General features: G+C 38.7%; 1 protein-coding gene across 1 annotated transcript in view; it reads left to right on the top strand.

The window, feature by feature from the left end:
- The first annotated feature begins 2917 nt into the window (after positions 1–2917).
- The window catches only part of RBPMS (RNA binding protein, mRNA processing factor), an 83352-nt gene continuing 61204 nt past the window's right edge, over positions 2918–25065 (top strand). Inside the window, exons 1-4 of the mRNA XM_039333537.1 lie at positions 2918–3170; positions 3470–3549; positions 21146–21223; positions 24646–24684. Of these exons, the coding sequence (XP_039189471.1) occupies positions 2918–3170; positions 3470–3549; positions 21146–21223; positions 24646–24684 (450 nt within the window). The remainder of the gene's footprint in view (positions 3171–3469; positions 3550–21145; positions 21224–24645; positions 24685–25065) is intronic.

Genomic DNA, 25065 nt, shown 5'->3' with positions numbered 1-25065 from the left:
GACTCCTTTGGTTTCCCAAACTGCCATGGCGGGGGACTTATTGGAGGTACTAAAGGCTGACGACAAGAGGTGGGAACAAACATTGCGCAAGACACATCAGTCTGCAGCATGGGCCATCAAAGCGGCCACATGTGCTTCATTTTTTGTCCGGTCCACTCTTTTATGGTTGCAACAACTTCAGGCCAGGGTCCCAATTGAGGACATGCGCACTCATCAGGACCTGGCCAAAATGGTAGCAGCCCCAGAATATGCAGCAGAAACAACACTCCAGTCGGCCATATTTTCCTCCAGATCCATAGCGTCCAACATAATTTCTAGGAGGATGTTGTGGTTAAAGTACTGGCAGGCTGACACCAAGGCCAAGTGGCGCCTAGCAACTGCTCCTTATTTAGGCAGCAATTTGTTTGGAGAGGCCCTCACACCTTACCTAGTCGAAAATAAGGATATCTCGGGATCCCATCAAACACAGGCTTATGCAGGAGGCCATCCAACATCTACTAGACATTCAGGCCATAGAACAGGTTCCGACAGGTTACAGGGGCAGGGGGTTTTACTCCATCCTCTTCGTGGTCCCCAAGACCTCAGGGGGATGGAGAGCCATCCTGGACCTGAAAAATCTCAACAGGTATATAAAATAGAAAAAATTCAAGATGCAATCTCTTCAGTCCATCCTGGGAGGCATCAGACAGGGTGACTTCCTGGCGTCAATAGACCTCACAGAAGCTTACCTTCACATTCCAATTCACCCGGCTCACCATCGGTTCCTACGCTTCTATTACAAGGGCAACCACTTTCAATACAGGGCCCTTCCTTTCGGCCTATCTTCAGCACCCAGGGTGTTCACAAAGATTCTGGCAGTGGTAGCAGCCAGACTGAGGAAAATCCCAATTTGCGTCCAATGCTACTTGGACGACATTTTAATCCAAGCAGCATCCCTCCAGATAGCTCGGGCGGACGTGATGTCCACCATTCACGTTCTGCAGCAACATGGGTTCTCAGTCAACTTCCAAAAGAGCCAGACAACTCCTTCATCCAGATTACTACACCTGGGAGCCATCATAGACACATCAAATTGCATGGTCTATCTCTCCCAGGAGCATGTGGTCAGCTTCAAGGAACTGGCTCGCCAGGTATACAGGCAACGCACAGTTCCATTGGTCTTACTCTCTCAGTTACTGGGCAAGATGGTCTCCTGCATAGCCATAGTTCCCTGGGCCAGACTCCATCTGCGGGACGTTCAATGGTTCCTCCTCCCATATCAGCGACAGAATACCAGCGCATCCAGCCGCCTGGTCAAGGTTCCGGTTCACATTCGAAAGGCGCTTCGCTGGTGGTGCTCTCAGGCAGTGACCAAAGGGTCACTTTTCAAGGAACCGGAAGGCGTCACCATCACAACAGATGCCAGTCTGTACGGTTGGGGGGCCCATCTACGCTCTCATTTCGCTCAGGGACGTTGGTCCATCGCGGATCTGAGAAACAATATAAATTGGTTGGAGTTCAGAGCCATCCACTTAGCTCTACAACACTTCAAACACAAGATCAAGGGCTGTCACGTTCTAGTCCTCACAGACAATGTGGCGGCCAAAGCACACATCAACTGGCAGAGGGGCACCAGGTCCAAATCCCTCATGACCGAGGCACGGCTCCTGTTCACCTGGGCAGAGTCCACCCTGGAGTCACTCAGGGCGGAACATGTTTCAGGGGTCAACAACGAGCAAGCGGACTTCCTAAGCTGTACCACGGTGGACCCTTCGGAGTGGGGCCTACATCCGGACTTGTTCTCAGACATCTCTTGCAGGTTCGGTCGCCCAGTTTTGACCTGTTCGCTTCACAGGACAACACCCAACTCCCCAGGTTTTATTCCCGTTACTTCCTTCCGGAGGCGGAGGGGGCGGACGCCTTATGGACCCGGTGGCCACATGGCTTACTTTACGCCTTTCCACCACTACCTCTCATTCCGGCGACCATCCGCAAACTAATTCACGAACGGGCGGAAATGATACTCGTGGCCCCTTACTGGCCACAGAGACCGTGGTTTGCCGACCTGATGAACCTGACCCAGTCACCTCCATGGAGGATTCCCCCGCATCAGGTGTCACTACATCAGGGGATCCTCAGTCATCTGGATCCCCAGTGGTTGCAACTGACCGTCTGGCGCTTGAGCGCAGCATAATGGCACAAGAATCATTTTCCTCTTAAGCCATCACCATGATTCAGGCTGTGCGCCGTCCTGCGACCAATCGCATCTATGATTCCACTTGGAAAAATTTTTGCCTTTGGTGTAGGAAGCGACAACTTGTCATTTCCAAATTGACCATTCCCCAAATAGTAGATTACCTGTTGGACGGACTGGACAGAGGCCTTGCCCCTGCGACTATTCGCAGACAAGTGGCGGCGCTGTCCACTCTTCTCTCATGTCAAGATTCGGTTCCCTTGGCTCACCATCCCAGGATTCGTGCATTTATCAAAGGGGCGTGTAACACCAGACCTCCTGTTGTTCACAGGTACCCATCTTGAGAGTTACCGAGAGTCCTCCGTGCTCTCACAAAACCACCATTTGAACCTTTAGGAACCATTTCGTTGGAACACCTGTCCCTAAAGGTGGCGTTTCTGATAGCCATTACATCGGCCAGACGAATCTTGGAACTGGCTGCATTATCGGTCAGGAATGACCTATGCATTTTCCACAGTGACAGGGTTGTCCTACGTATAGATCCTTCGTTTATCCCAAAGGTAAAATTCTCTGTTCCACAGATCACAGGAAATAATTTTACCAAATTTTTGTCCAAATCCGACACATGACTTGGAGCGGCAGTGGCATACACTGGATGTCCGTAGAGCATTGAGGCGTTACCTCAAGCGCACGGAGTCTTTCCGTAGATCAGAAGCCCTCTTTGTGTCATTCCGATCAGCTACCATGGGTCAGAAAGTTTCCTTGGGCATCATTGGCAGGTGGATCCGAAATTGTATAGCGGAAGCATACCAGTCTTCTTCTCTGCCGACTCCAAGTCATCTCACTGCCCATTCCACTCACAGTGCTGCAACCTCTGCGGCTTGGGCCACTCAGACATCCATTGAGGAGATTTGCATGGCTGCGATATGGGCCTCGCCTTCTCCATTTGTACGTCACTACAAGATTGACCGTTTTGCTTCGGCGGACACCTCCTTTGGTAGGAGGGTCCTCCAGCAAGTGATATCTGGGGACGATATTCCAGCCTTACCTGTTTCCCACCCATCGGGACAGTGAGGCTTTGGTATGTCCCATTGGTGGATTCTCCATCTCCTGTACTAGAGAAGGTGCGTTGTCTTACCTGAATGCCTTTTCTCAGTACAAAGATGGAGAATCCACACCCACCCTAGGGTCAGTTAGGCCATTCTAGGGAATTGAGAGCCAACGTCAAGTTCATCTTCAGCTGCTTCGCCCTCGTTAAGACTGGATCTCCTGGCAAGAGGGGGCGTGGCTAATTTGGCTACTTGATCTCAAGAGAAGGCAGACAGAGAAAACCCATTGGTGGATTCTCCATCTCCGTACTGAGAAAAGGCGTTCAGGTAAGACAATGCCCCTTTTAATTTAGGAATTAGTTTGGCCTTTGATCGTTAATAAACTTTATAACTTTAGGACTGTACATTGATGCCAAAGCCTCTTTTTCATAGTTACTGTAAATTGATTGAAATTGAAAATAAATTGTTCATTTGGGATTATAAGTTTGCGGTACAAATTGAAGACTTTTATCAAATCCATTTTTAAATTTTCAAGTTGGCATATGTCCAAAATAATCTATCCTTTTGTGTATGGATCTGCTAATATGCTATTTATTAATGTAGGGGCAGGAGTATCAGGGCCATTTAACAACAGAAACTGACTTTAAAATTCCTTCTTTTTTGGATAGTTTTCATAGTTTGTTGAACAGTAGCAGCAACGTTACCGCTTAATTATTCTAGATTGGTGATGTTGCAGCATAGTCCATTGGTTGCATGTAACTCCTAAACCACTCAGGTTGTATTGTGACAATTCAGCATCAAATCACAGTTTATCAGCAGGTTAATTTACTTCAGGTATGACAAGCAGAAAATGTTCTCTTAAACTTACCAGACTGCTCCCCAAAGAGTTAAAAATATTTCTTTGTGGCATCACTAACATCCCCTTTGCAGGCTGCAGAGGCATAATACAATTACTACTATTAAGCTTAGCAACAACATTCATGTTCTTCCTCATCATATAGCCTATGTGGGTTTCCGCTACAATCAATGAAGAAAGGGTGCTTTGGAATTCTTTACACACAATCTTCTTGATTTCCATCATGATCTGAGTTCTGGACATTGGTGTTTTCAAAGGCATGTGCCTGCTACTAGAATAAAGCAGCAGTTGTAAGGGAGCATAACCCTGATTGTGAACCCAGCCCCGGCAACTCTTACCAGATGTTCAACAAAATAATAAGATAAATAGGAGAGCATTAGATTCTTTCAACAGGAGGAAGTCTTATGTAAAACAAGGCCCGAAGGAATAAAAAATAGGACTTTGTTGGAAATGCAAGGAAGATCTGAAGGGAAAGTTTTTGTTTGTTTTTAGTAGTGATGTTGGTAGATAGTGACACTGGTAGAATTCCAGAATAATCAAGCAGTTTCTTTGGAGGAAATGTATAAACCTCTACTAGGCATGTAAATTCCTTTTGTCTGTCATTCAGTTATTATATTTTTATTTTTCATTTCAAGATTGAAAGCAATATATGAGATGTAGAGCTAAAGCTTTTAAAACAGAGTTGCTAGTTTTAATTGGATTTGCATTATTGGTGAAATAGGAGGTATATAAATTTAATAAATAAAAAAATTACATGATCTATGGACCAACAAAAATGCCTTCCTTAGTCTTGGCATCAGTTATTTTTGGAAACGTCTGTCTCAAGTAATGAAAACCTTTACCTTCCTTGTTTATCTCTTTCACAATTTTTTTCATCACTCTGAGTTTTATGTGAGCCAAGGCAAAAATATCTTTGTCAGGTGAACAAGTCATTTTTGTTTTTCTGTCCTGGAACCAAATTCTTTTGGAGTGGCCATTTCTTTTTAATATAATGCAACTTTCTTGCATGGCTGTGTGTAACAACAGCACTTGGTATTTCTGAGCTGCATTTCAAGCAGTGGAGCCACTACTTTTACATCTCCACAGATATTCCAGTTGTAGTTGGTGTACTGGATGTGCTTCAGTAACAGTTCCATGTTTTCATGTTTCTTTCATGTGTGCAGCAAAACCAACTAGTACTAAAGGGTGTGTACATTGACATTGTATAAAAACAGATGATTTCTATAAAACAGTACATAATAGGTTAAATTACAGGTTATTTTTGTGCAGCCAACATTTTATAAGATATACCCAAAAGTGTTCAGGAAGCAAAATCATTGTTGTCCAGTGTTATCCTACTTTGAGTACATTATTCAAAGACCTAACTCTCTGGAGAAATCTGCAAAACTGGGACGGTTAGAAAGGAAGAGAAGATGACAACCAGCATTGATGGAATTAGTTACAGTGTCTATTAGTGCACCATTGGAAGACCTGAAGGACCAGGTTAGGGTAGATCTCTTTGAAGAAAATATATCTCTATGGTTGCTAAGAGTTGACACCAACTTGATAGCACATCAACAGGAAAATTCATTTATCCTTTTCTTGAAATAAAATAAAATATAAACCAGTATTTTTTTTTCAGAAGAGGTGTTAAAGTAAAACTTTTACAGCTTCCTCCAGATATATGATTTTAATTTGCAGAAATTTCAGCAGTTGCCATATAGCTAATGTAAAGGTTGGAGGACAGGAAAATGTACTACTTATTTCTAGTTTACTATAATTAAGAAAACTAGTTGTCCTTATTTTTTGGTCATGTACATAACTTATATGGGGTAATCATCTGCAACGACAATTCTCTCATGTATTGAATTGCAACTTCTAGTATCAATAGCAGCCAATGTACATCTTTAAGGCATCAGCAGCACTTTTTTTTAACATCAAGGTCATATTAAGTTATTCTGTTAGGCCTAATATATCTGCTTTCTTAACTAACAATCTTTCAGTCTAGTTATTGGAAAATCTGGACCTGGAGGAGCTTGGATGGAAGAAGGAGAATTTTAATTATGCCTGGGAAGAATTCAAAGCTTATCATGCTTACTTAGTACCTGATATGCTGTTTATCAGTCCCAAAAATGTGTACAGTAGTTGTGTACACAACAATACAAATCTTGTTATATTACTGATAAAGCTTGCTATGATTTGTTATTAAGCAAGAATATTTGTAGCTTCTGCAACATAAACATATGTCCAATATGCCAAGACAATATCTAAAGCAAAATAGAATTACAACAAACTCTACTTCATATCATTGGATTCATTTGTTAATTTTAAGAACTAAGCACTTACAACCTAATATGGAAGAGTTCTCTATGACTCCCACGATGACCTGTCAAATTTTGAACCTCAGTTGGTACTAAGAAGTAAACGTATATCTTGCTTCTATGAATCATTGTATTCTTTGTAAAGAAAAGTTGTCTTGCCTTAGGAAAGGCGTGTATGGTTTGTGACCTGCTAAACTGACCAGCCATCTTTTATCCTCTGTCAGATAAGCATTACTTCCCTATTAGCTTTTGTTTTGCTTTTGGCAAAAGAGAGAATGAGCCTTTAACCTCTACTCAGCTGGGCTGTGGCTAGAAAGACATATTTGGATCTTTGAGTATTTGATTGATAAGGGAATGCTTTTTAAAAACCATCTCTTTGTTTCTATAGTAATAAATAAACCTCCAGTAATGTTCAGAAAAGTGAAGTGTAGGAAAGTAGAAACTGAGTTGGGGGCTGTGATTTCTGCGTTTACTTCTTGACTTATTAGTATCTCAGAGCAGGAAAAAAAAGGAGGAAGCTTTTAAAGATACTCTTCAGATTCTTTTATTATTTCATTATCTTTGTTGTGTATTCCTCTTGTAAATAATACAAAACAATTTTCCTTAATCTGCTTGGAAATAAGAAGACATTCTAAGTTCTCTTCAGTGTTCATATATGGAAATTGCAAAGGCCTATTAAATCTATAGTTGTGCCAGAGAACACTTTTCAAATTATTAATGAAGAATTATAGGAGCAAACAGGAGTTTGTTGCTTCCTGTGAAATATTATAAGCATAGAATGATTTAGATTTTTGAAACAAACTTCTTAAAACCAAAGTGTTTTTTTCCTAGGGTTTGTGCTGCTGTTTCAAGGGGCAACCATTCTAAACCTTGGGAAAAGCCTTGATTGCTGGTGTTGGAGACTGAAGCTACATTCACATCCCTCCAAAGCAATTTTACAGGGCTGGACAGTTTGTTTGTGAAGAAATAACTTTTCTTTCAATAAATAAGGTGTTATGTCCTGGGCCTGCTGAATGACTCAGCAGGTGGAAGGCCCGGGCAGACCATGTGGTTGCCTGGGACCAGACAGGCTGTCTCCAGCCTTGTGAGCAAGTGCAAGGTGGGAGACTAGCCTTGCATTGATAGGCTGATGCTGTCCCTGCAAAGGGAGTATAAAAGGGCCAGCACCATTTTGTTTGCTGTTCTGTTATTTTTGTGATCTTAATGAAGAAGTTGTGTTTTGTTACTCCTGCCTTGCTTCGATGTCTCTGATTCTAAAACAGAACATAAGGCAAGGAAGAAGATAGTTAGAGAAATTAAAAAGTAATATGTCCTTTCCTTCTGGCTTATGCCCTGGCTCACCCTTGACTTGATTATAAGTGCAGTAATATTTTATAGTTTAAGAATTGGCTGACCTATGATTGAACTTTAAAGAAAACAAAAGTAATTTCTTATTATTGAGGCTTGTTTCTGGTGACTCCTTAGAGAATTAATGTACCTGTTTTCTTCCCAAATACAAACACATCATTGTTGCACTTGAGTTTTAGAATTAAGTCTATGCTTCTAGAATTTTTTTTCTGTCTTGATTGGGATGGAAGACCATGGCAGTATTTCCATATAACTATTAATCAGGATTTCTGACTTTCTGTCAACTCTAAACATAGGCCATATTAGGAAACTTTATTCTGCTACAGAAACAGAATTTTACAAGTCTGTCTCTGTTCTCCTTCCTTTCCTCTTACAGCCCAGGGACTGGGGGAGGCAGTCTGAGTCTCTTTATAATAACTTCTGTCCCCCCCCCCCCCCCGCTTAACATATGTTTCTTCTGCACCTGTTGTCCTAATGGTATCTGGATGCTATCTACTTTCCTAGCTTACATATAAACAAGCAGGAAATCAGTGAATACAGTTTATAGTTTACTGTGTTATCTGAATTTGTGATTATGATTTATTGTGCCCAAACAACCTAGGATTCTTGAAATAGCTTTGAATCTGGATTTCTTATTAACTTATGACTATTGGGCTTTGTTTGGCAGAATTAAACTTACAGAATTTAGCTCACATCGTGGTAACAAGTCTTTCTAGTTAATTTACTTTAATATATGAATGATAAAAATGACAGGTATTCTTCGACTTATGACCGCAATAGGGATCAGAATTTCTGTTGCTAAGCAGTGTTAAGTAAACCATGACTGATTTTTATCATAGTTCTTAAATTGCTGCGGTTGTTAAGTGAATTGTGTGGTCATTAAGTGAATCTGGCTTCTCCTGGTGACTTTGCTGGTTGGCTGGGAAGGCTAGAAGACTAGAAATGGCAACCCCGTGGCTCTGGGATGCTGCAACCATTGCAAATACAAGCCAGTTGCCAAGCATCCAAATTTTGATCATGGGATTGTGGGGATGCTGCAACTGTTGTAAATGCAAGTACAAGGACTGATCAAGCACAAATCACCTTTTTCAGTGCTGCTGTAACTTCTTTGAACAATCGCTAAACACTAATTTGAGGACAACACATACAAAGGTTCTGATATACACTGCATTCATAAGAGGTTCGATAACCAAGTTTATCACCCCAAGTGAATTTATGTCCATGTGGAAAAATTGTACATACTAAGAAGTGTTTGGAGTGAATGAGAAACACACTGTCTGATTAGCAGAACTGTTCTTGTCATATTGTTAGCAAGGAAGTGTATATTTGGGTTACCGTTCCATCAAAATACATTTTCTGTATTTGGAAAGCTAATATATTGGGTAATATGCTAGGCTGAGAACCTTGTTGGAGATATATTAGAGACAGACTAACAGGGCCATTGGATATCATAATTAAAATTGATGCATGTGTGGCAGAAGGGTTAATCCTTTCCTTCAGTGCTATTAATGTAATAAAAATTGCTCTTATTTAAAGCCGAGAGCAAAGCTTCAAACTTTCTCCTTATCCTAACAAGGAGTTATTTTTTGAAGCAAATGTATATTTAATGTCAAAGTGTTTAGTATTACAAGTGGCTTGGCTCTAGCTACCTCTGCATAATCTTTTTTTAATATGAAAGGAATGTCCAGTTATGTTCCCTCCCAACTAACTGTGGTACATAGAAGAACTATTTCTGTACAGAGGTTATCATGATAGGACAAGCTTTGTATCACAGAAACCACTTGTTATCTAAAATCAACAGTAAATCTAATATATCTTCAATAAAAAGTTGGATGCTTTGGGAAATCTGTTTGAAACAAGTGTTGCTTCCAACTCATTGAACTTCATCAGTTTAAGGTGGAATTGCTTCCTTCCACTCTCATAGAATGGTTATGGAATAGAATCCTATAGAAATAGAAAAAGCATATGATACCAAGACTGACATAGCCTAATAACTTGGTTTTTAAGTTTGTAAAGTTGGATGAGAGGTGATCACTGATTTTTCTCCTGTACTTGCTTAACCTCTAAACTGTCCTCTGGACATTCTCAAAAGTTACAAAGAAGCATTTTCAGGAAGGCCTTGGTTGAATGAAGGATTTAGCCCCCTCTTTCTTAAATATCTTTTCTTTTTTTGAAATACATATAATTCCAAACTTTCCTTAATAATAATTTTGGGATATGTATATTCAAACATGGGGATGTGACTTGTTCAAACATATCAAAACAGTTATTGAGCTGAATGATCTCATAACATTTATGGATGTTGCTTTAAGGTCATTCGTAGAATCAAAAAAACTATGAGTTGAAGGGACTTAAGAGATCATAATTTAATATTTGTTCATTGCAGGAATCCAGTAAGCCATCCCCAACAAGTCATCCAGTCCCAGTCTGAAAACATAATGAAGGAAAGGTCACCAGTGTTCTAGGCAGAATCACCTTCTGTTTAACAGTGGTGACCATTAGGAAATTGTTCCTGGTGGGTCACTCCTGGGTGAGAATCAGAGAAGTAGCTATAGCTTTTCCTTCAAATTGGCCTTAGATTGTGGTTTGGGACCGGATTTATTTTTATGCCACTAATTTGTCCCAGTGACAGGAGGAAGTAAAGATGGCTGGTTTGCAAATATATGTGGTAGACTGTATGGCTAGCAAATTTTGCAGGAGCTGGTGAACTGCCAGGCAGACCCTTGCAGTATTTGTAGACATATATTGGGAGGAGGGCTGGAGGAGCTGAATATGTTTGTGAAGGATGGGACTTTTAAAGCCTGAGGATGGATGGCAGGGTTTAGGAGATTGGACTAATGGAGGAATGGGGGCAAGTAGGAATAGTGCATTGGGCAGAATGTGGTAAAGTTGGGCTGTACTAAGAGAAGACAGTGGCAAAGTTTTGTATCAATCCTACCTTTCAGCCTCCTGGCTTATTCTAAATGCAAGGGCATTGGATCCTCAGTAAGCTTGGTTTCTAACTGTTGTTGCTCAAGTCAATAATAAGCCCTTCTTCATCCATGAGAAGAGGTAACAGGGCATCTATTCCCTCTCAGAGTTAAACTCAACCAGATTTTAAGTGACATATCAGAGGTGGCCTTATGTTTTTTGGGTGAGGGTATAGAATGGCTATTGTTATATGGGAGAGAGTTTTCAGAGATGCTACTTCCTGGATCAGCAAGCCATTCCACCTTGTGTGGACTCCTGCATTGCTGTATACATGGGGATATCCTCAACATAGCTTGAGAGCTAAAGCTGATTCAGACTGTAGCAATATGCCCATTTGACGCTTTTATTTCCCAAGCTGAAGAACTGCCATTTGGTTTCTGGATATAGAACAGTTAAGAGTAATGATAAAGCTTTTCAAAGCTCAGGATCTTATTATTTGCAGACCACCTTTCACCACTTGCCTGTTCCTGCCATCCAGCATGCTCCATGATTGTTGTGATTGTTTATCAATTTGTTTTTCAGTTATTGCTATATAGTGCTTTTAGCTTTTTTGAGATGCCACCTCAAGTCACATGATAATATAGTGGCCAACAATGATAAATAACTATCAGCCAAGGAAGTAGTTTCATTCATACGGAGAAAGAGTTTGTATTACTTTTGCGTGAGGCTGCTGATAAAAACAGGATCGCCAACATCCGATAGCGGATATGGTACAAGAAGAAGAAGAATTACTAGGCTAAATCAAATTAAGTGGAATACATGTATTACTTTTGGATATTGCACACAAGAAAAAGAAGAATTACTAGGCTAAATCAAATTAAGGGGAATACATGTATTACTTTTTCATGCAGTTGCTGATAAAAACAGGATCGCCAACATGATCGCCAAAGGTGGATAACAGATATGGCACAAAAGAAGAATTGCTAGGCTAAATCAAATTAAGGGGAATACATGTAATTGAAAGGAATAAAAGTGAAAGCAAAGAGATGAAAATCCTTCCTCCCCACTTAGAAAGATTAAGTGTTCTTTGATACAAGGATTATGGATGAGTTCAAAACTAGTTCAGATCTTAGTCTTCTTGTTTTCTTTGAAATCACAAATTGTTACCTGTCATGTGGGCAGTAACATACAAAATGTATATTGATTATTGAATTCTATTGATTATTAGGTAGCCTTATAAATTGTTCTTAACAAAAAAAAACACCTTTAAACATTTTCTTCCTTGCTTATAGTACTGGACAAAATTGTGTTCCTCGTGTTAAGTCTTTCCCCTATTTCATTCAGATAGACTGGCTGTAGAGAATGAATAGTGAATAGTGGAAGATTTTCTGCAAATATTGTGGGCAAACTGTAGGTCATTAAGGGAACTGCTTGAAGAAATAACTTCCATGTATATAGAGTATCAGTGTAAACGGAAAACACATCTAAATAATCCAGATAAAATGAGACCCCAGGAATCACTTCTCATAGTGTTGGGAGTGCAACAAGTTAGCTTGATTTGGCCCCATGCCTATGACTCTTGGAAATTCAGCATTTCAGATTAGTGCTGATATACAGATGCCCTGGCACTGGTTTCTTTCTCCATTTATGGGGATTTTGACATCTTGGTCTAATGTTCTGGTCCCTAGCCAAATAAATTATAAGATATTATGCAGTTCCAGCTTCTCTTAGTCCCAGGAATTTTTCTGCTAGGGGTTTGTTTCCATTGTCCCCTGCTGAACTTTATTGATAATTTTTTCCACCAGCTTTTCCTGGCCGTATGTGGGATAAATTCTGTTTTATGCTAGTGAAAGTATGTTTGCCAACTTTCTATTATCGTTGTGGAATATAGATATGACTTAAAAATAAAAGCATCTAAAATACATGGGTAAACACAAGAAAACAATACTTATTTATTGTTCAAAGTATAAGAATGATGGTAGAGACTTACTGCATACGTATACTGTATGTTTAACTCACTATTCCCAGTTTGTCTAAGTTCTTTAGCTTATTTTTCATTACTTATGAAATGGTGGAAGAAAATGATAAATTAAGTTATTATTAGGGTGATGAGGAAAATAGTTCACTTAAAAACTATCTACACTTGTCAAAAATTTGCTTGCTAAAATTACTGGTTGGTTTGTGACATTCATTATGTCATCCTTTCTTCATGGACAACAATGGACAAGTTGGTCCAAATTGTTCTCTTGCAATGCAGTTAGAGATTGGAGACGAAAATGACAAGAGTTCTGTATTTTTTTAGCAGTCATTCTAAAGGCATCAGGACGCTGCTTGTTTTTGGTTTTTTCCTCAAGTGACTTTCTGAATTCTTGTCCATTGAAGGATGCAGGGAATAGAAAGAAAGAAAAGATCAGCTTTACTTCACTTTCAAAGTGGTGCAAAACCAGGAAGGTGGGGAGGCAGTACATCTCTCATAGTAAGCCAGTGTCATCTGATCAGATAGACCAGGCGGTGTTTTTGAAAAGCCGTACAATTAAGGTGACCAACTTTTTTTCAATGAAAAGGAGGACACAAATAAATTGAAGAAAAAAATATCGTAAAAAAAAGAAATATTTTATTCATTGCAACAGTAATACAGAATACACTATAATATGATCAATGCATAATAAAAACATTTGTAACAATAACATTTTATATTGTAACTATGCTTACATGCCGCGCCCCCGCCCGCAGCCGCCCCACCAGCACTGCTGCCCCGCCGTGTAGAGCAGGCCCCATGGCTCCCAAAGCACCAGCTGTGCCGGCTCCGGCTCCACCCCGGGGGGCAGCCCGCCATCAATACACCCTGCCTGCAGCCCCCCTGCACAGCCCCATGTAGAGCAGGCCCCATGGCTCCCACAGCACGGGGGCAACCAGCCACTGCTGCCCCTCATACCCCCGCCTGCAGCAGCCCCGCCGCCCCTGCCTCTTGCACCCGCAGCCATTATTTCCCTAGCAGGGCTGAAGATCAAGAGAAAGTTACTGTGGTGTCGCCGCTCCAGTCTCCTCCAGGTATCTTCGGGACTAACTAGGAGATGGTGTAGTTGGGTAGCAGGGAGGGGTGCAAAGTTCCTGCCAATTTGCCTTCGCTGCAGACAACTTACATGTGCAAAGTTTGCCGGCCAGGTATTTTGGCACGCTCAGCAGCAATTCCTATTGGCTTTCGAAAGCCAATAGGGGGAGTAGCACAGCTCATACAAAAGTTGAAAAAAAACCTTCAAAAAAGATGCCGGAATGCCGTTCTGAGCATTCTATGAGAGAAAAAAAGCCTTGCAGATTAGTCTTCAAATATCGAAAAGAGGACATGTAGGAGGACACTTTTCGAGGGAGGACAGAACTTACAAAAGGAGGACTGTCCTCCCTAAAGGAGGACAGTTGGTCACCTTACGTACAATCCTTATGTGGAAGTGCTGGTACACAGGCAACTGATGAGATAGGTTGGTTGTCAATCTCACAGTTCCCACAGAATTGTGGTAAACAGCTCAGAATGATTCAGGAAACAGCTCATGATACTATAAAGCACAGTGGGCACTGGATGTTAAAAGTGTTCATATGCCATTTGTGTAGAGCCCCTCTTCTGCAGTTTTCTGTAGCTTGGAAAACATTTTTCCTAAGGAAAGAAATACACAATGTTATTTGGGTTGTATCTACAGCCCACGCTGGTCAGCATTTTAGGGTTAATTGTCTCCAGTGGATGCTTTGTTTCTGTATCAGAAAAAAATGAATGCAAGACATTGATATCTTATGGATCACTCCTTCCTTCTTATACAACTCTTTACTGAGATGCTGTATAATTGTAAATAGAGATTCCCTAAGGTTCTTTAGGAGTTTTCAGGATGGCAAGATATATAGATCTGGTTGGTTTTGCTAAGTCCTTGAGTCCTCCTAGGATGGCCTTACTTGCTTCCACCCCCACCACCCCCCATTAGCTATTTCTGTTTCAACAAACCAAGAAGCATTAAAAAAATAGTTAGTCTTCGTGTGCAAGAAGAAAGAAGGAAAATTATGGGGAAGAACTTTCCTTAGGTGCCTAAATAGATCCAGAATCCTTTTGCAATAAATTGTTGAAATGAACTTATCAAAATCCAGATCTCTTTGAAGCGAACAACATTCAGCATGGTTTTTATTAGCTCTGAAAGAAAAAAATATTTTCTCTAATTAATTTATTGCCTACAGTACTTTCAAGGTTCTAATAGAAAATATCTTTGAAGTAAGATTCCTCAATTGTTCGAAAGAGCAAAGAGGAGGGATTTTTAAAATCCCCATCTGACACTGCCTGACTTAAATCAGATAATCTTTATTGCTATAGTATAGTCCCTGACCAGCATTTTGTACAATTAATACAAAAAGTTACAAAGTTCAAATTAAAAATAAAAGCAAAGGAAATAGCTTGCTATAATGCTATAAATAGAGTAGGAATGTAAAAACTATGAATAAAAAAAATCCTATAAAAATAAAGAAAACAAAACAAAAAACCTTAATAATGGGATTATGAAACCAAATCAAATACCAAAAAATGTGCTTAGTAAATGCTATGCTCCTAGGCAGATATTTATGTACATGCATATAGGAAACTTAACAGGAATCAGTGACTAGTGAGGTGTAAATTGAATAATGGTAGGATCTTAAAAGCTAAAGGAGTAATTTTCTACATAATATCAGTGGTGGCTGATTTTTTTCTTTCTTACTCTTCTAGAGATGTTAGGATTTTCAAAGTTCAAGCAAGGATTATAATCCCTTCATTCAGCACCACCATAATTTAAAATGATCACCAAACAAATGGTCATAAATTGACTATAGATAATCCTCAATTTACAACCATATTTGAGACCAAAATTTCCATTACTTAAGCAAGGTGATTGTTAAATGAGTCATACCCAACTTTATGAACTTTTTTCCTAAAATCACTGCAGTTGTTAAAGGAATCTAGGTTCTCCCATTGACCTTGTTTCTTAGAAGCTGGCTGGGAAGATAGCAAACGGTAATCACATGACACACACACACCCCACCCAGGGTGCTGCAAACATCATAAATACACGCCAATTGCCAAGCTCCCAAATTTTAATCACATAACTGTGATGCTGCAATGGTCTTAAACGTGAGTACTGATCACAAATCACTTTTTTCAGTGCTGTTGTGACTTCAAATGGTCACTAAACAAATGGTTGTAAGTCAAGGACTACCTTTACCTGTACAAAACTCTAGTGGAATTCCAGAGTGCTAGATCTGAATGTAGTTTGTGTTTAAAGTACTTCATGAATACCAGAAAGAAGTGCAAAAGAACAAAAATGCCTTTTAATGTAAAGAAAGTCATTAGTCTTTACAAAGTCATTTTGGAAGGCTTTGAAATTCTTTTTAGTTACCAGGACCTTTGGGCTTAAACTTCATTACTGTGTATAATACCATGAAGTGTAAGATTTAGCTGCTGGCGTATCTCTGATTATACCATGGTTTGGAACAATGCACTTTTCTTCGATAGTGGGGGCAAGTAAATTCCTGTGTAGACACTTTGGGTTGTAGATGTAGGTTTCTGATTCATGTGCTTTGATTACTTCACACAGGGAAATATGGATGGGAGATTATCTAGCAGTACCACATCAGCTTTATTTTCTTAATGGAAATAAGCAAAACCCACAAGAACAGATAACAACAGAGAAAATGCATAACTTAAGAAATTCATTTACGCATAGCATAACCAAGGAATGTAAAATAGGTAATAAAATGGATAGGTCTTATAGATAATAGGTTTTATAGATATAGTTAGCTACTGTAGATCAGTTCAGTAAGTTTTATATGCTTTATGTATATAATTTTTATGTTAGTATCTTAAATTAATCTTATTCATATAGGTATACAAGTAGTCTTTCACAATCATTCATTTAGTGACTGTTTGAAGTTACAGCAGCGCTGAAAAACTGACTTATATTTATACAGTTACTATTACAGCATGGTCACATGATCAAAATTTGAGTGCTTGGCAACTGGCATGTATTTATGACAATTGCACTGTCCTGGGATCATATGATCCCCATATGATCATATGATGACCAGTTGACTTCCAACAAGCATAGTCAGTGGAGAAAGCCAGATTTGCTTAATAATCACTGAACTGCAGTGATTCACTTAACAACTGTGGCAAAAGAATCTGTAAAATGGGGCAAAACTGATTTAATACTGCCTTTGTTAAGTCCTGGATGAAAAAACCCAATCAAGCAAAACACCAGAGTCATTGCGTTCTCTTTTATTGGGCAAGAATCAAACCAGCATAATTGAATTAAAGCTACCTCTGAGGAAATGGTGGGAAGCAGATAATTAAAAGAATAAGACCTTTCTTCCCCTCTCTGACTGTTCAGGTCACATTGTCCAATACATCTTCTGGTAATTGTTATGAGAAGAACCTTTACTGAAAGCGATAAGAGACACCTGTAGACTCCAAACTCTCCTGAATCCCAACCTCAGTTCTGTTGGCAAGCAAGAAGAACTAAGCAGTCCTAAAGGCAGTAGATTTCGTAGCTTGACAGCCTTGCTTAGCAACAAATTTTGAGCTGAATTTAGTTGTAGGTCGAGGACTACCTGTATGTATTTAGTTGTAGGTCGAAGACTACCTGTATGTATGCAGATATTTTTATATGTATAAATATATACATAGATGTAGATGTAGGTGTATAGATACAGATAGACAGTGTAGATATTAGATATTAGCTCTGGAATAAAGAAAAAAACTTTATCACAGTCGTGTGTGTGTGTGTATGTGTATGTGTATGTGTGTGTTGAGAAAAGTAGTCGAACAATGGGATAAATATAAAAAAAACGATCAAATGGCTTGGAACTAGGATCCATCCAGTATTTCTTTGCTGTTGCATGAGACAGCGGTTCTGGTCTTGCATAGGCTGCGCCCGTTGCACTCGTTGTGAGTTGTTACGCTGTTGTTCCCACTTCCTTAGTGTCTGATAAGTAGGCAGTAACTCTATGTGGCGATTAATTGAGTGTTCATCCGACAGCCAAACCTCCTCCAGTAACTGGCCACCCTTGGTGACATCCTGGGCGATGGCCTCCGCCCCGGCAAGGTCGAATGTGTGATTGTTGCTGGCCATATGGATCCACACTTGTGAGCATTGCTCATGTCATCTAATGGCCAGCTCATGTTCATGGATCCTAGGGGGACCATTCTATAGCAACGTGTACCCAGATACGTCCAAACTGGGCAAAGAGAGCGACAATAAGAGGCGGTGATCCCTGAGCTTACAAGTGTACAGATGAATGTGAGACTATTAGAAGCAATACGGTCAACTGGGGCGGGTAGACCGGTGATGCGTTCTATGAGCAGAGTGCACAAACTGCCGGTCTTATGAGAAGGCTTTCAAACCTCCGGCGTTCAATTCTGACGATGTCGGCAGTTAGCCGACGAAAGCTAAGTTTATCAAACAGTTGTTAGTTCGACTACTTTTCTCAACATGAATATACCCAAGATTCACATTTTTAGTATAATTAGAGACTATATGTATGTATGTATGTATGTATGTATGTATGTATGTATGTATATATATATATGTGTGTGTGTGTGTGTGTGTGTGTGTGTGTGTGTCTTAATTATATTAAGCCATGTGATAAAATAAATAAATTCGAATACTAGGATAATATCAAACTAAAAGCTGTTTAATACAGCAGTTTTGGAAACTACCAAGGGAGCAGCAAACGCGTGCCCTTTAAAAATAAAAAATTAGAGAGATCGAGTGGACTAATGACCAGGCCAAAAAGCTGGGCGCAAAGCCGGCTAGTAACATAAAGAGAACTCCCATTTACTTGCTTTTATGCTCTGATGATGTCGGCAGTGCTGGCTGACGAAAGCTCAGCATTTGTATTAATTTAGTTTGATATTATCCTGGTATTCGAATTTATTTATTTTATCGTGTGTGTGTGTGTGTGTGTGTGTGTGTGTGTGTGTGTGTGTGTATATATATATATATATATATATATATATATATATATATATATATATAATTGATCACTAACTGTGATAAAGTTTTATTCTTTATTCTGGAGTTAATATCTATTATAGGTTAACTAATTTGAATTTTTTTTAAATGAAGGAACTGCAATTATACTTCACTATATCTAATGGCCCTTTAGTAAAGAGAGGCAGACTACTTGCTAGGACCCCAACAAAGAATACTTCTGCCATCTTTATATTTTCTATAGACATCTAGCTGACTACTGATGAAAACAGAATGCTAGATTAAAAGCCTTCTTTATTTGATCCAAGAATAAATCTTTTTGAACATTCATTAAATATAAGAAAGCTTGTGTAAGTATGATACTAAAGTGGAGTGGAGTGCAGTTTTTGATCACATAAAGGGGGTTGAATTGCTAATTGCATTTCTTTTTAGTAATGCTTCATTGAATGTTTTAGCACTATAGACATCAAGTCATAAAGAGTAATGGAGTTTAAATTTGATCTTTGACATTTATTGTTATTTACCGAAAAGAGAATTTGAGTAATTTCTTTAGACCAAGATTATCTCACATTAGATGACTCAAGCGCTTTGTTGCCTAATTTAAGTGCTTTATGTATTAGTTGATTGAAATAAGTAAGTTAAAAGTAAATATCCTGTTTAACTTTCGTAGAAAATAAAGAAGATGAAAGCATTCAACAGGAAACAATGTCTTCAGCTATAGTGGAGTTTTTCTGTTTAAATAAGCCTGTCTTTTCTACTGTTTACATATTTTAGTTACTCCCTAGTTGAAGGAGTTGGCTAATTGTAAGACTGGAGGCTGGGATGGTTTTTTGTTGTTGTTGTTGTTCTTGGTCAAACAACTTTGTAAAATTAGAGGGGAGACATTTTAAGAACTGCCAAATTTGTCTTGGCAGAGATAACCTAGTTGGATGTACATGCTATCAGGACTAATCGTTTAAAAAAAAAAAAACTTTGTTTTTCTCTGGGGAAAAAGCAACACAAGTTGCTTTTAGCCAGTAAATTGGCTTTCTGAGTTCAGTAATACCTTCCTCAGTCTTGAACAAGTTAACTTAAAGTTGTCAAAAGAAATACTTTTATCTAGATTTGCATTTAAACGTCTATCTAGAATGTTTTTATGCCTCTTTGTTTGCACCAATCCTCATCAGCTATTCCAGACATCTTTTGTGCTGGAAATCTGATTAATAGACATCTAGGCCGATAGGAATGTAGAGTTTCTTGGTAATAAATTGTTTTCTGAACTCCTTTGTGTTGATTGTAGACCTGGGTCTTTCTCTAATTACTACCCTGTTAAGAAAGAGTTGCTGTTGGCTTTTTGTTGTTGTTGCAGCAGAGGGAGATATGAGAATATGGAAGAATGAGGTGGAAGGCTAAGCAAGCAAATATATTTCATGTGGAGCAATTTGCTGAAAGGAAGAATGTTTTGGCCTGGCTGAAATTACTTCTCTCATGATACTGAAACCAGCATATATCTTTAAAAAAAAAAAAGCAGCACCAATTAGGTCAAAATATTCAACTTAATGTGTAGATATGTACTAAGTGAAGCACCTTCCTAATGCTGGAGGACATTGGTGAAACAGGGTACAAACGGGGCATTTCAGCTTGCACAGTTGGATATGAGCAGAGTTTGGAGAGGCCCTTTAGGAGTTTGGAATGTACTTAAGGCAGATACTAGAACAGATTCTGAGGATCAGTTGCTAACAGTAGAAATCATAAGTCAGGAAATGAACTGGAAGCCTGACAATTTCTTTTCTTAAAGCAGCTGCACATCTTTTCTGTAAGGTAGAGTAAAATCATTGCAGAAAGCAGCAGAGTATTATTGAAAAATGTTATAAATAAATAATAAATAGGGACATCTCTATTTATTTATCCAAATAGAGACTTATTGTAATGACAGTAGTATTCAGTAATATGCAGCAGCGCCACACAAATTCCCATATTCATGCTAGTTAAAGTCATTTCTAAATATTCAGAAAAAAAACCTATTGCTTCAAATAATCTAGAAAAAAAATGTAAGAAGGAGAGTGAATACATACGGGAATATATATTCAATATGCCTATTATAAATTCAACAAGTCTGCTTAATAGTTCTGTGAAAATTTATTGAATTAAGTTGCGGAAACATCATTTGATAAGCCAAGATAGCTTTAAGTACATATATGTCCCCAATCGATGGGGAGAGTTTGTTCAATTTTTTCAACCTGCTTACTTATGTGAAATGCTATAGAAACACAAGAGAATGTAACAGAATCATAAGAATTGGAGATAGCAGTGACTGCAAATCTGTTGGTTGGATTTTGTCTACTGGAGTCAACAAGTGAAAATCATTTTCAGAAAGAAATTCAGCTTTGTGCATTCATTTATAGTAAGAAAGTATAATTGCAGAGAGAGAAGCTTTAATCTGGAAGAATTGACACCTTACTGTTGATTTATATGGAGTAAATTTGCAGAAAGTTGCTTTCATTTTCTTGATTTTTTGTTTGTTTGTTTTTTTGAAGGTACGGACACTCTTTGTCAGTGGTCTGCCCCTGGATATCAAACCTCGAGAGCTCTATCTCTTGTTCAGGCCATTCAAGGTACTTTCTTTGACTACCAGCCTTGGAAGAAAAAACTGAGCCCAAGAGTCAGTGTGCTTATTTATAGAAACATTGTGATTTGTGTTGTTATTATAAATGGCATGTTTCCACGTTAATGTCTGACAGGGTTCTCCTGCAGGAGAATACAATGTTCCTGGTATCTGGATTTTAAAAAGTTTGGAATACAGTTAATTGTAATATCTTATTTCAGTTGAAAACTTGGCTAGAAGGACTTTCAAAGAGACTGAAAGTTGGCCAAACGCTCCCCCCTCAAAATGACTATAAATATTAACAGTGCTGTGAGGAAGGCTCCAAGTTACACATATGAGCCTCTACCGATGATAAAGATTAGGTAGAGTTCATAATGTCTGTAAATGACATGTCACATATTTTATGTGCTACCATATATTCTTCAAAGGTGTATGTGCATATTCTACTATTTTTTTTATTTTCTAATACCGGCAACTGAATCATACAAATCTAACACAATTTTTGGTGTGTTCTGGGTTGATAAATCTCATTTTCATTTATAGAAAGCATAATATTAGCCTATATATGTATAAAATCATCTTTCTTGATAATGAAATCTTTTAATCCACTTCATTACATTTCCCTACCACCCCCTTTCGAGTGAGTATCATGGGAAAAAAATTCTTTTTTGTGTCATTTCTGTTTGACATCTTCATAATACGCATACTATTATGACTATGCAAAGCATTTGAAAGAAGTGTTTCACCAAATGTGTTAGAAACAACAAAGCACCTCTCTTTGAAATGTTAAAACTGCCAGATGCTTTGCAAGCCTTTTACCTTGCAGAAGACTTGGTTTCTTTAACACTTCACAGGGAAGTGGTTTGCTTATGCTCCCCTGCTTTGTCAAATATCTCTTTTGAATGCTTTGCAAATCCCTAATATATATCCCATTAGTAGTTTCTTAATACTTGAGGTATCTTCCATTGTATCTTCCACATGGTACTTTCTAAACCATTTAAACATGCCTTTTACAAGTTTGCCTCAGGAAAGATGGAAATTAACAATCTCTATTAATGGGAAGCCCCCAAATGTTTTTTTTCCTGTAGTAGCATTGCTTGCCAACTTTTTTTAAAAAAACATGGGTGCCCTTGTTACATCAGCTATTAACCCTAGTACTCATCCTCAACTCAGGCTTAGGAACCAGGACACTAAGTTCTAGCCTTGGGCATGAAAGCTGACTGGGTAACTTTCGGCCAGTCACTTTATCTCAGCCTAACACACACCACTGGGTTGTTGTGCGGAAAATAAGAGAAGGAAAGAATGTTAGGTATGTTTGCTGACTTGAGCTATTTATAAAGTAATAAAGGTAAGATAAATCTAATAAAAAATATTGGTATTCTTAGCGGACAGCCTTTTTATTAAGGCTTGAAAACAGAATCAGACTTGCAAGATTCTGTTAATAATTTTAATAACACTGTAACACTCTAATACCAATAAAGTAGAACAGTTTCATTGGGTGTCTGGACTACCTCATAAGGTAGTCATAAGGTGAAATGAGTGTTGCAAATTTCATAAGGTGAAATGAATGTTGCAAATCTGACAGTACATTTCTCCTTGTCACCTTTACAGCTCAAAACACTAGAGAGGATCCCTTCTGACACATTTGCCATGCCCTCATTCCTTCTTTGGGTTAAGCTGTGTCTTATCTGATCATTCTTCTGGCTTTAGCTTCCTCCTTGTCTCTCAAGGTCATTCCCACATGCCTTTACACTTGGGGACAATTTGCAACACCAGTGAATTACATAGTAAGAATGAAAATATTAGATTGTTTCAACAAAGGAGAGAAGGGGTAAAGGGAAAGGCTACCCAGATAGCTGTCGAAATGCAGAAGAACTGGCAGTTCGCTTGTGCCCTTAGCCTCATTGTAGCTGTTTTATTATCAGTGTTTGCAATGTGTGTGTGTGTGTGTGTGTGTGTGATTCCTTAGGTACTTTTAATAATAATAATAAAGTTGGAAGGGACCTTGAAGGTCATCGGGTCCAAGTGGACAGCAGTAAAAGTGCCCAACTGATCATACCTAATAATGGTGAAATAGTGGCTTGACTTCACAAGGGAGCTATCAGACATGGCAAAGGAGTTGTTTACACCAGCGGGCAAATCTTTGCCCTAGATCTAGAAAGAAAAGACTGCAAAACTCTCTACACAGCATTTCTTCTGGAATGGAACTGAATCAATAGTTAATTGGCAAGCCCACAGTATGGAGAGAACCCAGGGCAGCAACAGTTTCAGAGCAGTAGAGTCCTTGCATTATAGAACAGTCCTGAATACATGAGCATGTTGCAGTGCAAATTCCTGTGCATTGCATCATGATGTAAGTACAAAATGGTGGAGCTCATGACAGCATGGCACACATGATGTCATTTTGGCACTTTTTAGTTGTTAGGAATGGATGCCCATGTTAATTAAGCACTATGGTATAATAACTTACTCCAAAGCAAACATATCAATGGAGATTCTCAATCATCCCAAAAGACAACTGGATTTTCTTGGTTATTTTTCTTTGAAAATGTTTCCCTTCTCATCCAAAAAGACCTGAAGAATCTTCTTGGATGAAAAGGGAAACTTTTTCAAAGAAAAAAAACCCAAGAATGTCAAGTTGTCTTTTGGAAAAAGTACCTTTGGGATAAACTTGATCTTGCTTGTAGGATTTTTTCCTCTATGCTTTACTCAAAATACAGTACAGATAATCCTCACTCATTCAGCAATTGTTCAAAGTTATGATGGTGCTGAAAAAGGAGACTTATGACAGGTTTTCAAATTGCAACTGTTGCGCCCCCTCAGTCGTGGTGATTTGGGCACTTGGCAGCTGGCATGCATTTATAAAGATCTTAGCGCTCTGCAATCCTGTGATTTGCCGTTTGTGAGCTTCACAGGCAGCTTCTGACAAGCGAAGCCAATGAGGAAGCCAGCAGGAAGTCAAAACTTGCAATCACATGATGTCACACTTAATAACGCACAGTGATCCACTTAATGTGACCCCGGCTGGAACTGCCAAATTGTCATCAGATGTGATCACACTGGGCACAATCATGTCATTTTTCACTTTACAACTCTGCACTTGGTAACAATCCCAGTTGCAGTCAGTAAGTTAGAAGTATCTGTAGTTCCAACAATAATGAATACTTTTAAGTAATGGTATATAATTTTAATAGTTTAACTCATTTTTTATCCTAATATTGAATATGAAGTTAAGTTCCTGCCTTAAGTTAAGTTGCCTGCCTTAACGACTTATGAAATAATTAGGTCTTTTTATGAATTATTGTAGCTGCTCTTTTAAAGCCAAGAATGCTGTATATTACTGTGTGACAAAGTGTTGATATATTCAAATGTACAGATCTAAAGAACTTGTATATTATCTTGTACATATATTGTTTTTATTTTTCTCTCCAGGGGTATGAAGGTTCTCTTATTAAACTCACTTCAAAGCAGGTAAGGCTAACATTGAACAAATGCATCATCATAAACATCATAGCAAGTTATTAAGATGCAGTAGATTATAAACAGTAAAGTTGGTATGAAATTTTGGCACAGAGATTTACATATCAGTGACAAAAGTCACTGAAAATAATCAGAATAACTGAACTCACAATTTCAACCCATTACTGTCTTTCTAGTTGATTTAGTATTAGTAAGAGCTAAAGATGTGTTAGAGATGTATGTTAGATGTACTTGAACAATTAAAATTGTGTCCCGCCCACTGCCCATCTTCAAAATGTGACCACTGACATACAGAAGGTATGATTGTGATTATGTTATGTATACAAATCTCACTTTTTTAAAATATAATTTTATTGAAGACATTTTAACAGG

Source organism: Crotalus tigris, unplaced genomic scaffold (assembly GCF_016545835.1).
Source record: "Crotalus tigris isolate CLP2741 ecotype Arizona unplaced genomic scaffold, ASM1654583v1 scf7180000024506.7606697, whole genome shotgun sequence".
Lineage (NCBI taxonomy): Eukaryota > Metazoa > Chordata > Lepidosauria > Squamata > Viperidae > Crotalus > Crotalus tigris.
Note: the sequence above shows the minus strand (reverse complement) of the source record. Positions and strands in the feature narration are given on the sequence as shown.